At 38.9% G+C, this 22,043-nt stretch overlaps 1 protein-coding gene across 7 annotated transcripts in view; it reads left to right on the top strand.

Moving 5' to 3' along the window:
* The window catches only part of SORCS2 (sortilin related VPS10 domain containing receptor 2), a 549,260-nt gene that overhangs the window by 447,390 nt on the left and 79,827 nt on the right, over positions 1-22,043 (top strand). For all 7 annotated transcript variants that reach the window (XM_057426800.1, XM_057426798.1, XM_057426797.1 and 4 more), the window contains exons 6-8: positions 8,122-8,186; positions 10,343-10,461; positions 14,541-14,630. In XM_057426800.1, the coding sequence (XP_057282783.1) occupies positions 8,122-8,186; positions 10,343-10,461; positions 14,541-14,630 (274 nt within the window). The remainder of the gene's footprint in view (positions 1-8,121; positions 8,187-10,342; positions 10,462-14,540; positions 14,631-22,043) is intronic.

Here is a 22,043-nt window from a genome sequence, read left to right as displayed (position 1 = left end):
TACAGAAGGGAATGCAAAAAAGATAAGACATAACACAGCCAAACATTAAAAAAATAAACACCACATGGTATGTAATTGGTTTTATATATCAGTCCCATTTTTTAAAAAGAGAGTGATGAATTATGTGGTAATCCTTGAGACAAAGAAAGAGTAGTGCAGTTTGGCATTCCTCTGGCTTTGCTGATATTCTTCACAATCCCCAAGGCTTTTATGCCATCTAAGTTCTTTCCGATTGCTCAAAATAGTAATACATAAGTGAAGAATAGATTGTGAATCCGCTGGCTACACCAGCACGAATATACCCCAGGACAGTGAGTCATGAATTGGTAATTACCAGAGAATTAAGCCCAGCACATTTCCTTTATGATTCTGTCTAGAGCGTTAGAAATGGTTTGACTTGCTAGGGTATGGAATCCTGTACTGTGGGTATCTTTTACTCTTATTTTTAGCTCTAGATTCTCCACTTCCATGAGAGGTGAGAACATAAAAATAAAAAATGATGAATTTATTTGGGTAGAGCAGTTGTTCTCAGGGTACCAAAGTTCTGTTCTCATCATGAAATCCCATACGAGTAATCAATCACAGCTGTACCCATTAATGTCAAGTGTAGTGGGTTCCTGGCTATTCAAGTGTCAGATGAAAGAGGAGATTTCAGCAATGTTATGCCCTGAAGGAGAAAGGAATGCAAAAAGGATTTCATTGAGCCTTTAACATTGGACTTTTTGTGAAAGGTTCTTGTGTGGGAAGCCAAGAATCTGTGTGAGCAATCATTCTTACACTGGGATGGTATTTGTTCTGTTTCTATCTGTGTGGTGATGCATATGATGCAATATCATATTGGGTTTGCATGGCAAGATTTGGTAGCAGGTGTGTTCAGGGCTTCTGTGAGAAGAGACTGTCAGACAGAGCTGGTTCCAGTCGGCTCCAAGACAGACCCATCTCTATCCAAAGGTGAGCCCATGAGCAACACTGGTGATGCCTCTATGCTAAAATATTTAAGAAGGGGTGAAAAGCTGTGCAACGGTTTCTGGGAGAGAGGAGTGAGAATATGTGAGAAATGGCCCTGCAGACCCCCAGGTGTGTGAAGAAAGAGGGCAGGAGATACTCCAGGAACCAGAGCAGGGATTTGTCTGCAGCCTGTGGTGCAGCCCATGGTGAGGCAGGCTGTCCCCTGCAGCCAATGGAGGTCCACGGTGGAGCAGATACCCACCTGCAGCCCATGGAGGACCTCAGAGCACATAGATGTGCCCTGAAGGAGGCTCTGATCTTGTGGAAAACCCATGCTGGAGCAGGCTTTTGCACAGTGAGTGGTTTAGGGTCACTCAAAGACTGATCAGGAAAGATATTAGCAAGAGCAATTTTATAGGATTTATAAAGGCACAACTAAACAGAATTTGATGGCAAGGTTCACTCTATTATGTATTACATGGATGAAGCATAAAAAGACAAACTGAGGTAAAATTGAGCTAAAGATGATTGTATCAGAGACTGAAGGCACAAAGGGTAAGGGACACTCTTCTGTTTAGTCACGAGGTTCAGAACAGACCCCTTGCTTTCTAAACTGACAGAGCCTAGATGTAGCTGGATCTATCTTAGACTTGGTCAGTTGTATTCATATGGAAGGTTACAAGTGTCATTTAGCAGCAGTTTGCAGTTTTAAGGTGCATCTTGTTAAGTGTGTCACTAGAATTTACTACGATTGCTATGACAATCTATACATGCATACACACAAAGACACATAAAAGTATACGTGTTAAAAATTTCCCTTCAATAAGTGAAATATTCATGTTTGATTTCTCAGTGGGTGAAGGCTGAATGTTGAGGAGTGGGGTATTCATTATGGGGAAATTCATGAAGGACTCTCTTCCATGGGTGGGACCCGAGGCTGGAGCAGGGGAAGAACACAAGGAGGAAGGAGCAGCAGAGGCAATGTGTGATGAACTGATTGCCACCCCAATTCGCTATTCCCCTGTGCTGCTTTGGGGAATGGAGGTAAAGAAAGGAGTGAAGCTGAGCCTGGGAAAAAGTGAGGCGTGAGGGGAAGGTGATGTTTTTAGTTTGGTTTTCGTTTCTTGCTATCTTACTCTGTTATTTATTGGCAGTAAATTTAATTGATCTTCCCCAAGTCAAGTCTCTTTCACCTGTGATGGTAATTGGTGAGCAATTTTCCTGTGCTTATTTCAACCCAGGAGCTTTTCTTCATCTTGTTTTCTCCCCCTGTCCTGTTAAGAGTGGGGAGTGATAGAGCAGCTTGCTGGGTACCTGGTGGCCAGCCAAGGTCAACCCACAGCAATGACAAACACTTCAGCTCTGTTTGGATAAAGGTGGCAGGGAAAAAGCATTTAAGCACAGGGAGGAAATAAGTAGCAGCACGCGATGGCTGTGTACGGCAGGCATTGACTCAATCACTGAAGAAGAGTCTTTCAAAGCAGATGCAGAGATTGCAAGGCCTGAAGCACAATCAGTCACAAGCTTGTATGAATCAAATCATAGTTTTGTCTCCCTCAGTTACCAGGTTGTCAATACCATTTTAAACTACTCAGTGAAAACATTTGCATGCTTTTGCCTTGCTTTCTAAGCAAGGCAGTGCTCTTCAGTCAGTTGCTAGAAATCAGCCAATATAAACTGGGAATTTGTTACCTTCTGTATAAACTTAATATTCAGAGATTATGAGAGGGGCAAATTGAGGAGACTGTAAAGTATTCAGATGGCTTTTGATTGGAGGCTCCTGCACATCAGTGAGCAGGTTTCAGATGTCCTGTTTGAAGGTGTCTCTTCATTATTATGCATCAAAGTGAACTACATCAAATATTTAACAAAGAAGGGATCCATTCAAAGTAGAGAAAATATGTGTCCATGGCGGGCTGTACTTGATCAAGTGTTTGCAGGCAACTGTTCCCCTACAAAACAGGCTTGGGCTACTAAAAAGAAAGAAAAAAGTTTTCTGCTTGAAGTAAAATCCAACCATTATTACCATATAAGGGACTGATGCTTACGATTCATATTTTGAGATGTGAAGTGTTAGATGTCAGTGATAATTTTTGTTCATGTATGTTACATAAATATCAAATTTCAACAAAGTATTGGTTTTAATACTGCGTGCAACTAGAGTTAGAAAGTACTGGGGCAGTTTGTGAAGACAGGTAGCTAAATAAAATTGAAAATATTGAAATAATGGCAAAGGTCTCATAAGTAGATTTTTTAACATGAAAATTCTAAATTATTAGAATTTTAGTATGGTTCTTTAAAAATATAAAATACCTAATGGTCATATCAGAGAGTATACATATATACACAGACTGAGGCAGATGCAGAGGGCTTGTTAGCCTGCTCCATTGTACCATTTTCATGCAAGGAATTACCTGGTGAGCACTAATGCCAGAGGCATTAAGTTCATGCAACAGATAATGTTACAGAAGAATCTCCCTTAATTCCAAAAAAAGCATACACATAATAAAGGGCTCTAGTGTCCTTCAGGAGACAAAATTCAGGCATGAATGGAAACAAAGATGCCTTGATTTCTTCTGCTTCTCATTGTGTTTTATTAGATGCAGCTTTCTGACATAAATTAGGTTAGACATGCACAAACACTGCACTGGGGCTGAGGCAGTTTCACCTCTGCACCACCAAAAGGGGCTATTTTGCCTCTTTTCATCCACAGGATTGGAGCACAACTGCTGGCACAATCCGTTGATTTAAGTAAGAGAAAACTAATCCCTCCAAATAGTTCTAAGATTACATTCTGCAGGACTAATTTTCCCAAAAGGCTCAACATGGTGTCAGACAAGCATCAGGGAGATAATAGAACTTGTGTTCACAGGAAAGGGAAGAAGTATATTGAGGCTGCCTATATTTACACTACCGTACAATCAAGTTGGGGTATTTTAATTCTGAAGTGTTGTATCCATGCTGTTACGTGATCTGTAGTGCTGGCGTGTTGCACTTACTTTAATCAGCATGGTATATTTGGTCAAGAGATATTTCTTTTCCTAGAGGAAGAATTCTCTGATCATAAAGTTAGTCTGAATTACATTGGAAATTTTAATGGCTGAATGTAAAACCCTAAAACAACCTAAACCAGAAGGCCCTAAATTCAGTGGCCAGACCTCCTTTACTGAAGTAAAACAAAGAAAGAAATAAATAGTCCCAGACTGCTGAGATATGAACATTTTCATTGCAAGCTACTGTGAGAAGTCAGGGAATTCTAACCAAGCCAAACCAAAAACCCTACCAAAATTAAATAAAAATAGTTCCTTAGAAAGTTCTTATTCTATCTGGGGAAGAAGTTGATGCTAAAATGTCAGCTAAAAAGGAAGAAGCTGTTAGATTATCAGGGTCTGTTGAGTCTGTGCTTTATAAGACAGAATAAGCCCTATCCTAAAGCCAGCTGAGGAACAGTCAATTGTGCTCGTGAATGGATGTGTGGGCACAATCCTCACACTGGTATAATGTGTTTATGTTGTGGTAATAGTAAATGTTTGTAAATGAAAATGTATTAAATGCATTAAAAAAATGTCTTACATTTCTCCCTCAACATGAAAAAAACAGATAATTGAGCCTTCCTTTCAAGTGAATCATTTACTGTATGTGTTTCTGTATGTACATTGTTTGCTTATCATTTTAAGAAAACTATATTGCATGGGTAGAGGGACCTAGACCGTGTTTTGTCTGCGTAGTGCTATATGACTTTTGCCTTGGTTCATGATTTGAGCACATGTGAAATAACAGTATTGCTTTAAGTACTATTTGCAGAGGAGTCCACTGAAATGAGTAAATTAGTTTATTCTTCAGGGATATAGCTTCAAGTTCTCTGCATTTCTTATACACTTTTCTAAAGATTTTCTTAATAGGCATAATAGATGGTGTGGGTTTTTTTATCAATAAAAATAGAAAGGTCTGTTCCTAAGTGCTTGTAAAGCTGTGTAAAGGGACGTTGGAGTTTGGAAACTCTGCTCTATAGATGGTATTCAAAAGTAGACTGCAAGGGTGTAACGTATTCAGTGAGCAAACACAATTCTCTTCTGTTACTAGAGTAGTGAAAACCACAAAGCATGTTCTTGAAATAATCTTCTTCCTTAATTTTTGCCTTTCAGAATGGATAAACTCTGCACTTAAAGGGTGCATCTCAGCTGTTACACTTGTCTAAAGTTAGAGATCTACAGGTATAGATTAATGATCATTTCTTTTGCAGCCTTATGGCTTACATCTTTAAATTAGAGAATTTCTAATGCTGCGGCCTGGCAGGTTCAATTGGACGGCTGAGGTGGTGAATGAGAAGCAAGACTAGGGACACAGAATGGGGTGGCTTAATCTGGCAGAGCAACAACAAGAAATGCTTGTCAAACTGCAGCGTGAAGCTGTTGTACTAAACGTTTATAGTCAATGGACACTGCAAGAGGTGATCCAGCTAGTTTAGGAATAGAGGACTTACCTTTGGAACTGTTCTCATGATTAATAAAAGGTAGTTTTAAAAGCAAGGGGTAGGAGAAATGTCTGAACTTCAGGGGCAAAGTATTACTTTTTCCCCGTTGGGCTAAAAAAAACTCCTTCATTGTGATTTATTCACACCTACTCAATTAAAAAACTAAAGGAGAAAAACTGGTCTGGGTTGGAAACTTTCATTTTCTGTGTCTATAACAGTGTTCATTAAAATGGACCAGTTACAGCCTCTTGCACTAAAAGATTACACTGGAAACAAGATTAGAGTCTAGTTGTGCCAGCCATCACGGTTAGGAGGACCATGGTAGACATAGAATCATAGAATCATAGAATAGTTAGGGTTGGAAAGGACCTTAAGATCATCTAGTTCCAACCCCCCTGCCATGGGCAGGGACACCTCTCACTAAACCATATCACTCAAGGCCTCATCCAACCTGGTCTTGAACACCACCAGGGATGGAGCATTCACAACCTCCCTGGGCAACCCATTCCAGTGCCTCGCCACCCTAACAGAAAAGAATTTCCTCCTTATATCCAATCTAAACTTCCCCTGTTTAAGTTTTCACCCGTTACCCCTTGTCCTGTCACTACAGTCCCTAATGAAGAGTCCCTCTCCAGCATCCCTATAGGCCCCCTTCAGATCCTGGAAGGCTGCTATGAGGTCTAAGAGAGAGGTCATGATATTGTTATCACTCTTAGCTGTTGAAAGAAATATGAGAAGGTAAAGATATTGACAAGTATCTCAAACTGTGCATATGAAATCATGTGTGATAAGTTATAGACATAACTTATCAGAAGTATTTCAGAAGTATCCAAAAACTATCTTTGCATTATTGATGCTGATCACTGTGTCAGGCTGAGACTCAAAATTTCAACCCTGAGTTTCTGTTAGTTGGTGGTTCAGCTGCATGGGGCCCAGCACAAAAAGTAAAATATTCATCAAATGAAATTTTCTTCCCTCAAAATGCTGACTGCAGTTGTTTGGTGTTGTGAATGTCTAGAAAAATATATAGAGCACGCACAGCAAAAAAGTTCACAACCCTTGTCTTTGCTCACATCCATTCTGATCAGATCTCAGTGAATAGAACGTCCTCTCTGACTTAATGTTTTGCCTGCAAAATACTAGAATAGTTTGTGTTTCAGGGACCAATTTCTTGGTGAATGCAAGATTTTTCTGAGCATCTTGTGGTTTGGTGAAGTCTCGTCCCTCATCTTCCCCTTCCTTCTTTGGACTCATCATTTATCTGATTAGGGGAAAAAGAGCCTATGTGATGACTTCTGGTTGTTATGCAGTGGAAATCATCCAGCCTCTTCCCCCCTGGCCTGTGTTCCCAAGGAGCCACCAATTACAGAGTCTGAGTTTCAACTCTCCTCATAAATCAATCCTATTAAAATGTGATGTAATTTCAGTCCAAAGTATAGCTTTATTGCATTTGATTATTAATAATTGTATCAAAATGATAATTTTCTCTTAAGTATTTTAATAGGCTTTTTTAATATCTGCATCCAGCTGCACTTTATCAATCAATGTGTCTCCTTTGCATATCTTCAGCTCACATCTGCTGACTCAATGGACTCTTACCATGCCTGTGAAGAGCGATGTGGTTGTGCTAGTGCGGCTGGATTCTGCTTTACTTAGTAACAGAACAGCTGTCAGCTCAAAACTTTCTTTGCAGAATCTGCCCAAATAATGATGATGGAAGGGCCAGAAAAAAAGTGTAGCTGGGGCTGCCATCCCCAAGTAAGGATGGAAGAAGCCCCGAGGGTAGAAAACTCATCTTTTGGCTTTTATCTTATATTGTCTTGGCTTATATCGTCTTTTGAGTATATTTGACGTGGGAAATATTATGAGAAAATCAGCCTGTATTCCCATTGCACCTTTCCTTTTCCTTTTCCTTTTCCTTTTCCTTTTCCTTTTCCTTTTCCTTTTCCTTTTCCTTTTCCTTTTCCTTTTCCTTTTCCTTTTCCTTTTCCTTTTCCTTTTCCTTTTCCTTTTCCTTTTCCTTTTCCTTTTCCCTTTCCTTTCCTTTCCCTCCCCTCCCCTCCCCTCTCCTCTCCTCTCCTCTCCTCTCCTCTCCTCCTCTCTCCTCTCCTCTCCTCCCCCTTCCCCTTCCCCTTTTTCTTTATCAGTGGAATCTTCTCTTGAATATGCTAACCAATGATTTTTTATGAAAGCTTTTTTTATGAAAGCATTTTTGTTATGAAAGCTTCATGGCAAGTCTAAGATATTTCTAATAAGAATGGAATCTCAGTCTTTTTTAACACTAAATCTGCCTTGTAGTCTCAGATGTCAAACGTAATTGTAAAAAGATGCTCTTGCTCTTGCCAGTCACTGAATGTATGTGTGTATCAGTACGTGTATCTATATCTCTCAATACGTTTCTCAATTTATGAAGTTTTGTTTCCAATTTTGTACCTATTTAATTCCTCCAAGTGATCCTATCTTTTATATATATATTTTAGTAAAAGAGATTCTGATAAAATTTGGGAAAAAAATAATGTCAAGTACAGAAAAAAATAGTTTCCATCTAGATATTAGTAATAGGACATTATAAATGAGGTTTATTTTAATTTCCTAGCTAGAATGTTAAAGCTGGTTAGTATGAAATCCTCTTTTCTTTCATCCACATAATTACTATTCTGTAGCTGGCTCTGCATAACTTGATTATATTATGTTCTCAGGGCTGTTGCTGGAGTTGACGGAGACCCTGATTTAGTTCATATGGAAATCCAGGACCCCAGTGGAGGTATGCAAATGAAAATGTTATTATCAATTGATACCCTAGTGTATAGTCATTTCTCTTTGGTTTAGAGCATACTTTTTGGATAGTTTTTAAACCTAGTCAGAAGAGGAACTGTGCAAGTCAGATTCATTCTCTTTTTATCTGTAGTCAGCAAAGCTGTCCCGTTCTATAAAAATATAGTATAATTTCAAATTTACTTGTTTTCCACTCTAAGACAAATTGACATCAAGATGCTATGCTCTGTTGAAAATGTCCATTAATAGTGCAATTTATTCTGGCAGTTAAACATTGAACATTTTATCCTGATTTGAAATAAAACTGGCAATGCAGTGTTAGTGCTGGGTAAGGGTTTGTTAAAGTGAATGGTTGCATGTGCCAGTCCGTCTGCGCTAACCACCATCTCCCAGAATTTCTTCATGTTACAGTATCCATTTATTTTCAAGAGGAAAATAAATGAAAAAGAGATTAGCAGTCAGGATGTGCTGTGCTAAAGAGTCACCACGTTTCCAAAAGCTTGTACAGCTTCTTGTTACCAGCTGTACTCTTGAAAGATAATTGAATTCCTTGAATAAGATCATCTAAGTTTTTGTGCACTCTTACAAATGAGTTGTAAAGAATGCACAGTTTGACTTTCCCCAATCCAGAAGGTTTTCTTCATTTCAGTCCTATTAAATAAATCAAAGGTACCATGTTAAAATTTGGATGGCAAGGTTTCTAAATCTTTTAGCACTGAGATTTCCGAGGCATAGTGACTCCTACACAGCCCCGTCAGTTGCTCTGTTTAGAGACAGTGTAAGAAGATACTTCAGGAGTTGGATGGAAAGTATCTTTTTTATTGAACAGAAACAGCATAAAAATTAAAACTCTCATAACTGTCTGCTGGCTGGGTTCTCAACAAATGCATTTTGGGCACTTGTGTGCAGTACATGTACTGATTAGTGGAAAGAGCTTCTCTGTGCTACCTATCTGATGAAGAGCTGTGGCTCTTGTCATGTGTATTATGAATAACTACAAGACTTTTTGATGGCCCATTGTTGTGCTTGCTCAAATATCCTCGTGGTGATGATTTGGACATAAGCAGGAGAACTTAGATTGACTCTGGCTGCCTTTTTAATAGATACAGATTTTAAAAGCAATATTTGTATCTAGTATACTGGATTAGCATTTTCTAATTAAAAGTCATAAAATGTGGAATGCATTTCCTATCACGCTGCAAAAATAATGAAGGATACAGGGATGCATTATTCACTCCATACTGTTTCTGGAGCATGGGGAAAATTGGTGATCTGGATGCAGGATTGTGTATATAACATTTTTCTCACTGCGCTTCGGAAAGTCACTCAAGTACTTTGTGCTCTGAAGCTTGTGACAGAAGGTGAGCTGTACAAGGAGCTTGCATCTAGGAGAAGGTCTCCGGGCCACAGCTGGTGTAAGGTGTGATTATTGGCTCTGCTCTCTCTGATAAGAGCATTGTGCATCAAAGAAGCGGTGATGCTGTTCTGACAGCCCAGGCAGAGAGGATATTCCTCACCCATTGCTAGCTGAAGAGGAAGACAGAGGCCATAGCCTCCACTGATATAAATCAGTCCAGGCTTTTTCAACAAGGTATTAACTCTGAATATAGAAGTCTTGCCCCAACAGAGCAGTTCTAGTGGTCTGTTAAAAGCATGTCTTAACTTTCCTACAGAGCTTTGAAAATAGCCTTTAAAATTCTGCATGCTGTCTGTTAAATGGAGTCTGATTCTCCTCTCGCTCATCACAATTTTATAACGTGGTTGATATATTGATTTCAGTTGTGTTGTGTCAGGCTGCTCTTTCTCCAAGTGAATAATACGTCTCTGTGCATAGGTTAAGTGAGAAAAGAGGCTCCTATTATCCCCACCCATGAATGTCTCGTTCATCTAACCCCTAATCTCTCTGGACCAGCAAAATTTGGATAATAACAGGCTGCCTTCCAGGAATGATCTGAAGTGTAAGCAGTTAATATATTCTCAGTACACTGGAGATTGAAAAACTCTTGTATGAGGGTTTAATATAATAATTTTACAACTAACTCACCTGGCAAAGGCAGCAATTCTCCTACATGAATAACATTTTATACTGCTTGCTTCTTTGTCCCTTGATAGCCCTGTCATATGTTTCTGTCTCTGTTCCCTCAGGTTATCGCTACATCACTTGCCAGATTCAGAATTGCTCTGATAAGACAATGACAGTCCAGTTTGCTGGTGGCACTGATCGGGATTCCCTAACTGTGCAGGATGACTACATATTTCTTCAGGTACTGCCATGTCTTGGAGACACAGCCTATTTTAAAATTCAAAATTAAAATCTTATACAATGCAGCTACACTGTAATTTAGTAGCATGGAGAAACCTGCTCCAGAGTAAAAATGATGATTGATAAATTTTTACATGGAACAAAGCATTTGCTTATCAGTCAAAAAATCCAAAGCCTCTTTAGGTTGTGCAACCATTTGCCTATTTATCTGATTGATTTTGTCACTGACTTAGCTTTAATGGTATGAAAATTTCCAAGTGGATTGTGTGGGTCAAAGTTACTTTTTGTAAATATGTTTGTGTTTTAGGCAAAGCACAAGCCTTTTGTTCTTATGCTTGCAACCTCTTCTGGGTCCTTTCCAGTACTGCCATAGTACAAAGTTCTCTGAGAAAAGCATCCAAGGAAAGCTACTGAGAGAATGGCTTCTTCTTATGGATTGATTTTGCTGGGAAAAATCTTACATGGATGTGCTTAGAAAGCAAAAGAGTGAAGTGGCCATAGCTGAGGAGCTTAGAGCAACTAAGAATAGTCGTAGAATCATTTAGGTTGGAAAAGACCCTTAAGATCATCGAGTCCAACCATAAACCTAAAGCTGCTAAGTCCACCACTAAACCATGTCTCTGAACACCATGTCTGTACCTCGTGGTGGTCCAGATCACACTGGGACTATTTCATTCCCAAACTGCAGGATCTGCATGCAGAAAGCTGGGCTGGAACTCTTGTCAGCTTCATAGCACCAATACAGCTCAGGCACACCTGAAAATGTTAGAGTATGTGCTTAGGACTCATGATTTGAACCTGTCAGAGCTACAAACTTCTTGAAGAATAGTTATGTACGCCCTGTTTTTGTAAGATTTTATAAGGGAAGTTGCTTGTGCTTTCCTTAGTGGTTGGCTCTCATTTTTCCCTTACTTTGGTATGATTTGCTTGTTGCAAGGCTTGTCTACTTGCTGACTGTTGTGGAAAAGCAATATCATGGCAAAGAATAGGTCTCCCCACCACTGCCATGGTGTAGAGAGATTGGCATCTTTGCATCTTACCCCTCTTGTGGCTGTTTCTTCTAAAAGGATGTGTAAATTAATAGAGACACAAAATATGTCTTCCTCTTTTTTGGCGCAGAAGTTTCAAGGGCCCACATGGTTTAGAACATTTAGCACCAGAAAGAAACAGAAAAATGGACTTGGGAAATATTTTTTGAATAAAAGTAAGCATTTTTCAGCCCAGGTCTAGCACTTGTGGGACTTGTTTTCCTCAAAGGTATTTTTATTTGTGGCTCCCTCCCAGACACACTGTAAAATCCATTTCACGGTGTGTAGATGGTGTGAAGTGCTTCTAACCTTGTGAACTTCCCAACTGCTGTGCTCAGCAGAACACTGGCTGGTTCCTCTTCAAGCATTTGTTTTGCCAGATGCCTTGTATAATTGCATCTCGAGCTGTTGTTATCCTGTCTCATGCCAGGCATGGGCAGACACAAAATGGAAGTGCAATCTGGAAAGGTACATATAAAAGTGTAGCCAGTGGCTACTACCAGAAGGGTGCCATTGTTAATGTAGTCTCCTCAGATCTGAGACATGTTGAGGCCAGTAAACATAATTTGTATGTGTTCCACAGAAAGGGGAAATATCTCTAGTCTTTTTCTTTCAGACTTATCTGCAGTATGTAACAAAAATTTGATGGTAAATTGGTTTACAGTTATCCATATCTATATTACTGGAGGATAGAAAATAACTCTAGGATCTTACAGTCACATCTGAAGTGCGGCCACCCCTGAGGTGTGATGCAGAACCCTATTTGCCTGTTCCAGTGAAACCACACAGCAGCTGCACGTCTGACAAACAGCACACTTTTGAAATCACGTGGCAATTCTTTTATCACTAGACTAAAATATTGCTATATAAGTTAGAATATTGCTTTATAAGTTAGACTAGGGACTTCTCTAAATATCACAGCAATATCTGTCAGAAAGAAGATGGAACAGAGTCACCTGTGAAAAAGAGAGCACAGTCTGAGACTGTCTTATTGTCCCTGGCATTGCTCACATCCCCTGAGCTGCGCAGCTGTGAATTAGTGCTGCAGGTCTGCATTGCTAATCCTGGCCCAAATCTCAGACTTTCATGATCTTAAAGGAAGATCTCAACCCTGTTTCTTTAGTATGTCTATACCCATGAAGATCAGGAACTTTCTAATAGTCATTTCCAGTTTGCATTGACAGTCAGACAGATTCAGAGGTGATTTCAGTAGGAGGATGAAAGCTTCGACACTGTTTTTAAGCACACACCAGCCTTTAATGTCAGTGAGACTAGACACGGCTTGCTGCTTCAGCTCTGATTCTCTGCTGCCTTGCATCATCTTGAGTCATTTAAAATGAATGACATTAAGAAAGCTCATAATGAACAAAAAGGCTATGGAAAGATGGATAAGACTTCTATTTAACACTAATTAAATAAATGGTGAGGTTTTTGGTTTAATCCATCATTTACCAAATCACATTTCTAAAGGGCATCGCATACTTTCTAGCACAAAACCAGAAACTGATCTAAAGAAAGAGTGAAAATGATTACAATAGTAAATTCTTTGATATCTTTAAAATATTCAGTCAGGTGGACCTGCTCTCATGCATCAACTCTGTTTTTGCTAAGTGAAGACAAGTTTACATGCTTCAGGGTAAGCTGTCTTCCAAATCAGGTTCCCTTTCTAAACACAAAAGTTGAAGAGAAAAGCAGTGAGATTGGAGTAGGATTTTAAATGGATTTCCTATGTCAGAGAAAGAAGATGAGTCTGTGCTTCTGTTCCACAATCTGATTTGTCACGGACAACCAGAGAAAAAATTTGGACATTTCATTTCACTCCTTCCATTTTCTTTTTTGACCCATGTGTTCCTGCCAGGAACCTACCCTTTGTGAATTTAGGGAAAATGACTGAATAGCCAATACCCAGTGATCTGAGGGAAAAAAAAACATGAAAAATAGTGTGATATTATTTACCAAAGGCTAAAACCTTTGCTAATTTCATCTGATGGTGCTCAAGAGACTTAACTGGAAATGTGCCAATGTATGTACAACCACAGATTTTGACGTTACGTTTCTGACTAGAAAAACTTAGTGAGGCTGTTGGTTGAGTATTTTCATCGATGTTAATTAGAATCATCCTTTTGGTACTTTGGAACAATATTTGCAGTGGAGGTTTTTTACAAATAAAGTAAAAGTCTTAACATGACCAATGTGTCTGCTATTATAAAGAGGAGAAATGGGTAAGATTCATGCAGCGGTGTACCTTTTAATGCATATTTCTGTTGGCTTTCTTTAGTGAAAATCTTCATAAGCCCTCAAGTATTTTTTGTAAAACCTAATTTGTCTTCAGTTACACATGTGCAAGAAGTTGAAATACATGGTTTACCTCTCTAATTAAGCATATAATTGTGTCTTCAGGATATATTGCTGACTTTCAAACTGACTGACCAATGTATTCAGAATTGCATCATTATCTTCCACGGGACATGTCAGCATCTTCCACTGGCAAATGTTTTACCCTGTACAGAAAATCTTAGTCAAATACAGTGAATTATTTACATACTGTTAGTGTGAATTTATTTAGCCTTTTGTGTTGTGCTTTGAATTTTGTTGCTAGAATACCACTTGCCCTTGAGGTACCTGGTTTTCATGGACTGTGTGCCTCTTCCCTACCTCTTCCCTGGAGGGTGCTGCTCTCTGGACTTCTATGAAAGGGCAAAGATGTGGGAGGCCAGTGGGTGCAGATATACAAGTGAGGACTGGGGCAGTGAGATGCAGAAGTCTCAGGTATCGCTCAAGACAGCTGAAATGGCAAAAGAGGGATTTAAATCACTTTTGTCTTCCTTAAAAGGAGGAGAGCAAAAGAGTTTGAGTCTGTTTGGGGTCTATTCTGTCACAACTTCAATTCATTCTCTTAAGAGTACATTGTGCAAATTCATACCATGTAATAAAAATAATAGCCATGTATTTCAGTTGCAGGGTAGAAAGTCTGCAGGTTAGAAACTTCCATCTCAGACTCTTTAGATTTAACATAAACTATCAGAGAGTTCAATTTTTTCCTTTGTTATAGACAACATCAGCAAATCGGACCAAGTATTACGTCTCTTACCGTCGAAATGGCTTTATACAGATGAAGTTGCCAAAATATGCATTGCCAAAAGTAAGTATACAAATTTTTCTTTCTATTTATTCATTTGTCATCATCTCCTTCTGCCTAAACTAGTTTTGTTCTTTCCTTTTTAAACTTCGTTATTCTGAGATCACAGTTTCCCTTGTAAGGATTTCTGAATCCTGATTGTGGTATATTCTCAAATCTACTGTTCTTATTTCTAGCAATGTAGTAGCTCATAAACTATAGAGGGTAAGAACATATGCTAGTTTATTTGTCATAGCAGTTTCTGAACTTTGTTTCCATGAAGCAGAGCTGCACACCCAATGGCAATGTAATGATTTTGAGTGAGTGATCTGTCAAGAATCAATTACAGTTTAATTCCACGTGGTGCTATCTGGTATAAGCATGAACAGCAATATAAAGAGAATTTTACCAGTTGATGGTGCTCTGTTTCATTAAAGAATCCCAGTTTGGACTTTAATTACTTAACAAAACCACAAGAATTGTTGAGAGGTTCATTCAGTCTGGCATATTTTTATAGCGACAGGGTTTCTGTATTTGCACAGTAAATTAGCATTAAAGCACAGACAGATATTTAGGGATGGTCTAATTGATTAAATTGAAATTTTGTGTTGCACACTGTTTGTTTCCTAACTTTATTTATAGTCAGAAGGCTTCTGTAATCCTGAACTGAAATGACTTGGAAGTTTTAAAGACCCAGCTGGATAAAGACCTCAGTAACCTGGTCTGGCCTTGCATCCCAGCATGCTCCTGAGGTTCCTGCCTTTTCATGTGATACTGTGTGATTCTGTCGCTTACTTAGCAGAGAGCTAAGACATGTTCTCTTTGCATGTCTCGAATTGCACAGTTTTAATTCATTGCTCATCTAATGAAAGACAGGGGTTATTGTTGATATTGTTCTAAAACAAAGAATGTGCTTAATAGGGTTTTTTTTCATCTTTGATTTCTCTTTTTTTTTAGTCAAAATGGACCAACTGAAATCTGGTTTTAAATATAGAGCATATCAATAAAATCCTTAAATCAAATCCTCATATATTAGTTGAACAAGAATATGAAATTAGGGTATTCTACTAGCACTACAGATGTAGCTTTATATTTATCTGACTATTTTGACAAGAAATAGATAGCTAATGATAGGTAAATAAATCAACTCTTCCACATAATTATTTTAGTGTTTTAAAGTCCTTCACAGTAGCCTTTATGCTTTCTCGGGAAGAATTTGTATTTGGGAAGACAGCAGGAGAATATTCATTTTTAAATTTTAAAACGTGCCAAACATGGACATTCCAAGAGACCACAGCCCATGTATGACCCATGCTGGAGTCGAAGAAAATAAGAAAGGGGCAAGGGAGAAAGTAAAGAATGAGCAAGGAGCAGCAGAAAGAAGCCCTTCTGCAGATGACCCCTGCACAGCACATTGCCTTACTGAAGGAGCTGGAAGGAAACAAATTAAGACAAGGTGAAAACAGGGAGTCAAGAGTAGCAGTGGGGGAGAAGAGGCATTTGATTAAGCTGAGCTTAGAGAAGGGGAGGAAAGATGTTTCCGTAAGTGATTTTGATGCCTTTTTTTTTTCTCAATGCACAAATTAGTGATGTAAAGTGTGTGTTAACTGGCAGTAACTTTAATCAGGTAACACTCCCCAAGCTGCCCGTGGCAAATTTCCTGAAGGAGTGCCAGCACATTAGTGCAGGTGTTGGCTGTGCTTTGTGTGGGAAAATATTGCGTGTTGGGAAACAGCAGGGCAGAAATTTTGTAAGATAGACCAGGTTTCTGGATGGCCTGTGGAGGAGGAATCTGCACCTTTCCATTGCAATTGCCCTCTCACACCCAGTAATCTGCTGCATTTGACCAGGGCAGCACTGTCCTTTCTGATTCTGCTGTCACATAGAAGATGAATATGCTAACTCAGCCTTTCTGGAGTTGTACAAAGTGTTATGATTATGGATGTTATAGATGATAGTTCACATTCCATGTGGGAGTGATTACTTCAAGCATGCGGGAAAGTATATTATTTTTAACAAGTTGGATGTGTATTATACCTCCTTAATGACACATGCCTCTGATTTAAATATCAGTATCACAGCACACTGTATTAATAAAGGGCATGTTATTTGGGTTCAGATCTAGTTGTCTGACAGATCAGAATGAATCGGTGGAGGCTGCCAGAACGCAAGAACTATAAAACTGTTGTCCTTATAGGCATCCACATTTGTAATAAGTGAACTTGTGTCAGTTGTGAAGAAGAGCAGCAAATATTATGCGAGGGCTGGAAACAACAGCACACAGTGGGTAACCTAGACCTGTGTCCCAAGGAACTCTCCTTGGAAGCAAAATCAGTTTAAGAAGTCCTCCACAGTCATTTATTTCTGAAGTCCATGAGGACCTCTGTTGTGTTTGTGGGACTGCACTATAAATAAGCTGAGTGTAGTGATCTCAGTGAAAAATAGCCCTGAAAAAAAGTGATTTGTTTTTCAGAAAGGCAGATTAAGAAGCATCTTTATTGCAGTGAAGAAGCCTCCTCAAGGGGACAAAATACTGAGTTGTTAGAAGTGCTTTAGTAGAGAAGGACCCAATATAGTTGGGAGCTGAATCCAAATTAGAAACTGAGCTCAACTTCTTAATGATGTTGGTGATTATGTATTTGAAACAGTGCCAAGGAAAGTGACAGATATTCTGGGTTTTAAAGTTTTCAAATCATAACTGAGTGCCTTTCTGAGAGTTTTCTTCTAACCATATAGAACTTATTTGCTCCTTATGCATCTTATAAAATATATGCATGTTATATATGCATATATATGCAGAAATAATTGTTGGTAATTTCTATGCTTGGAAAAATAGCAGAGAGTGAACTAAAGGATCTAGTAATCACTTTTAGCCTTAAAAGCCATTAATTTGGAAAGGGTGTTTAGTTTGCTTGGCATATGATCTTCCTGAGTGCATTTCTGACATACTCAAAAAGAATCAGGCATAACTTCCCAGTGTTTGTGTCATATGTAGCCTGGATTGTTTGAAATGGTGCTGCATGCGGAATTCTTTGTCTTCAAGAATATGGTTTTTGGGTTTCTTTGTTGTTTTTTTTTTTCCCTAAGCAGATTAACTCCAGGCTTGACTGAATAAATAAATTAGAAGTTAATAGTTTCATTTTGGATAGAGTCAATAGCTAGCTGGAAACAGGATGACTGTGTCATTTGGAAAGGGATGGTTTTGTGTTCTTCCTAGTTCAGGCAGTACCCAATGAGTTGAACAAAATAAACTGTATCTCTTTAGCATTTTGATGATGCCTCCAAGAGAAGTTCTTTGGTATCTGCACACAACAGAGCTGAAATTTTCACTAAGAGGGCCTGGAAGCCAGACATCCATTAGAGCACTGGTAAATGTAAGAGATTTTAATCTCTTCTGAAAAGATACTTTTCTTACCTTCACATTACAGCTGAAATTTTAGACATTGAAGTAAATAAGACGACACTTTTTATCACATCATACTTCAGTGAGGATCATCTGAGCACAGTAGAAATGTACCTTCCAATCCAGTTTGAACAGAAGGAAAAAGATTCATGTGAGCAAATTACTGATGAAATTTTACTGATGAAATTACTTTGCACAAAATCAGCACATGAGTACAACTAGAACTCATGACTGTAGAGTTGCTACTTTTATGGTGGCAGGAGATAAACAATAAAAGAATTCACAAAGAGGTTTCCTTTTTCTTAAGACTGATTAAAGCAAATAGTTTTTGAAGTATTAGACACAGCCTAACCAGTGGATCTGCTATAGGCTTTATTTCATTTTATTCAAAAGAATTGAATGAGGCTTCAAGAAATCTCTTTCCAAGTGGTCTCTGTAAAGTGCTGCATGTCATTGACCAGAGTTTTTGAGCAATGATTGTGTACACGGACCAAAGACTGTAGCTAAGTCAGAAGATACTACAGGCTGGTCAGGGATGTGTCTGACATTAGAGAAGCTGTGCTGGCACACCAGCTTCTAGCCTGAAGGAACAGTGCTGGGCTTTTCAGATACTATTCTTTTGCTGCACAGATGTGTTTCATTGTGATTGTACATATGGAGATAGAATAAACATTTTCAGACTGAGCAATTAGAAAACATTATTGATGTCTCATTTTCCTTTTGATATGAAGAGGTTGAAAATCTGCCAAAAAAAAAAAAGTTTTATATTGTTTGTATTTGCATTTACATTGTATTTTTCCAAATGTGCCCCCAGTGAGGAACCTAAAAAGGGATGTTCGTCATCGGACATATCTTGAGGCCTCTTTACTTGTGAATCAAAGGCTACTGAAAGCAGCTTTCAGCTATGCTTTACATGTGCTAAGTTTCTAGGCTCCAGCTCCACAGTGCCACTTACATCACTTCTTGTAACACATTGTAGCTCCATATAGGTACAGAGGGCAGAGTCATTGATGACCATCTAATGAACAGAGTTCAGGTAAATTTAGTTATATTTTAGCTTTTTTCTGTGCTGCTGAGAGCCAAAAGAGCTCTTAAGAGCTATATTTATTTTTGTTTTAGTAGCTTGTTCAGTACTAACACTACATCGAATCACACAGCTGTCTCCTGAATTTGACTGCAGTCAAGTGCTGGCTGCTGCTGCAGACTGGTAGCAAAGGTTTGTAAAAACATATTGAAGGCTGCCTGGATGCTCCTCAAAACAGAAGAGAAAATTCAGAGCAGTTGTTTTAAAAAAAAGGAATTGTTTTTTATACTACATTCCATTTCACCAAGACCGCTTGTTCTGTGCTGCTAAAATTAGATTATAAATTAATAACTTGTAGGAAGGCAATATGAAATGAAAATCAAGCCAAGAACAGCAGGATTGCATTTTTGGGTTGAAATGGCTGGCTAGGCATGCAGAAGTGTTCCAGGGAGTTCCATCATTCCCCCTTGGGCTGTTCTCAATCTGGAGCAAGGGCTCTGCTGCCCGTGCTTGAAGAGCAGGTCAGCTCAGTAGCACAGGCTGCAGCTCTGTCCAGGGAGTCATCACACTTGTATTTCACAAAAGTTCCTGCAGCTCTGATTGCCCTCTCCTAGGGAAGTGTGGTGTGGAGAAGAATGAGTACATTGGGTTCTGGTCCTTATTCAGGATGTTGAGTCATGCTCTAATGTGATCTGCAGGAAAACTGGGAACTAGTTCATTCTGAGGGTTTAAGCGAAAAATTTGTTAACCAAATTGCTGACCAAACCAAGGAATCTTTTACAAATCATAGTAGTTTTGCTGTTGGAATTTGGAATAATTTAATTATTCTGAGTCTCCTTCCCACCTCTTGTAAATAAACTCCATTGATGATTACCTCCTTTTACAAACTGATACAGGACATTCATTGATTCTGCATTTGTTCATGCCAGCTACAAAATCTTAATGTGAGAGCTCTATTGCCTGTAATATCGTACTGCAATTCAGCAAGTTTAGTTCTGTAAACCTATGGTGCGGAAAAAGCTTCCTTCATCTATTTTTATCTCTGTATGTCTTCTCAATCTTGTGAAATAGTCAATAACATAAATTTTTTGGGGGTAACAAAGATAAAAGAGAATACATGGGGAAAATAAACAGAAATAAAAGATTAAAAAAATCCTATTGCCTTAGAGAGAAGTTAGTCTTTCATATAGTCTTGGTAATAGGAATCTCCTATACATGCCTTTTCTTAACTCCATGTATGCTTTTCATTTGATTATCACTTTGTGCCCTCCTGAGGGGCTCGAAACAAGCCCATCTCTTCTTTACCTAAAATCTGAAATATGTCACTGTTTGAACCAGAGGCTTTTTTCCAAAGTAGTGTGTATCATTCAATAATAGATGTAACACTTTCAAGAGTAAGCTATTTTGAGCAGTTTTATTCTTTATCCATAAATTGCCATCAACCTTTTGAAGCATATATCCCCTCCTCTGTCAAACTCCCTCTGGCTTTTTCAAGGATTCCTTAAATGGGTCCATTTGTTAGCAGCAGAAATGGCAGGAGAGATTCCTGCAGCCCTTTTGTTAGCAAAGTTCTCTTGAGGCTTTGGCCATGTGAGGATTATGAAGGACTGAAGCTATGAGGGCTCATTTAGCAAGGCTCTTAGTCTCCCAAGAATTGTGTCTCTGCTTGGGTAGCCCCTTCACCATCTCTGCCATTTGCCGCTTTTGAGGCATCAAGTTGGTCCTCTGTGCCAGGTAGAAAAGAAGTTTGCAGCTGTAGCAGGACTAGTTATCCGTTCTTCTGAAAGTCCTTTGGAATGGCTGTTGAACAAAGAATAAAGAGGAAGAAAATAGAAATACAGGTAGCAGTGATATTTGATGCAGGAGAAATATTCTTTTCCCAGGCAGTGTCATGGCAGTAGGCAGTGAACTTGAGCTGTAGCAGCTGTATGGATCCCGAGTTGTACAAATCGATCCAAGGTAGGTTCAAGGAACTGTTCTTTTTTTCACAGTGTAACTCGTAATTGATTTCTCTCCTTGCACTGTTTTACTCAGCCGGACAAGGAAGATTAGGAATGTTATCTCTGGGATATGTGCCATCCGGTTACCTTGAATGTACTTAAGAGTTTACAGGGGTATAAATGTGATGCATTTGGAGGTCAAGGCTGAGACTACACAGCCTTGAGTGCTTGCATCTATTGTGCTTCTGATACATTTACTCAAAAGGAAGTGTTTTGGACAATACCACTAGTAGCATTTCAGAACTGTACAAAAGCTTGCAGCCTGAGAAGATGAGATAAAATAAATAGAGAATACTGGTATTTGGGAATCAGTCTATTTCTGATACAAATTGCCATTGGTGAGCTAGTGGGGCAGGGAGAAGAGAGAAGTGAGAATGGCAAGGGAATGGGTGCTTGGGCAGCAAGACATGGAACAGAGAAGACATGGCAGGCAGGACAGAGCAAAGGTAAACTACTGGAGATGAGAGAAGGGATGTCCATGGATGAATGGGCATGTGACAGGGGAAACAACACGCTTGCTACAGCAAATCTGGAAAATGATTCATTCTTGGGGCATCTGAGAGTTCGTGGACTCTGATTTGAGCTTGGAAATGAAAGCACAAGAGCTGAAATACTGAAAGTATGCACAAAAAAGCAGTCTGGAGATTAATAAAAATCTGAGTATTGACAGTAAGGAATGTTCCAAATCGTGAAGATCTCTCACATCAGTAAAGAAGACCTTTATAAATGAATTTGAATAAATCATGTGTGAATACCATAATTACAGAAAAATTAGATGATCAGCATGACTTTGAGTAGCCTGCAAACTGTGGAGGGAGAAAGCAGGAGTTCTAGCAAGAAGGCAATTACAGTAGTCCAAGCATGAAATCACCAAAGAATAAATGTTTTCCTTACAAGATTTGCTGAAATTACAGCTTAAGGTAGTATCTGTGGCCATGAAATAGATAAAGCAATAAAACCTTGCATTCCTTCTGTGAAGATATATTTTTCTTTCTCGGGTGTCCTTACTA

Source organism: Pezoporus wallicus, unplaced genomic scaffold (genome assembly GCF_028554395.1).
Source record: "Pezoporus wallicus isolate ANWC-B61680 ecotype Strahan unplaced genomic scaffold, APGP_CSIRO_Pwel_v1 scaffold_13239, whole genome shotgun sequence".
Taxonomy (NCBI): domain Eukaryota; kingdom Metazoa; phylum Chordata; class Aves; order Psittaciformes; family Psittacidae; genus Pezoporus; species Pezoporus wallicus.
Note: the sequence above shows the minus strand (reverse complement) of the source record. Positions and strands in the feature narration are given on the sequence as shown.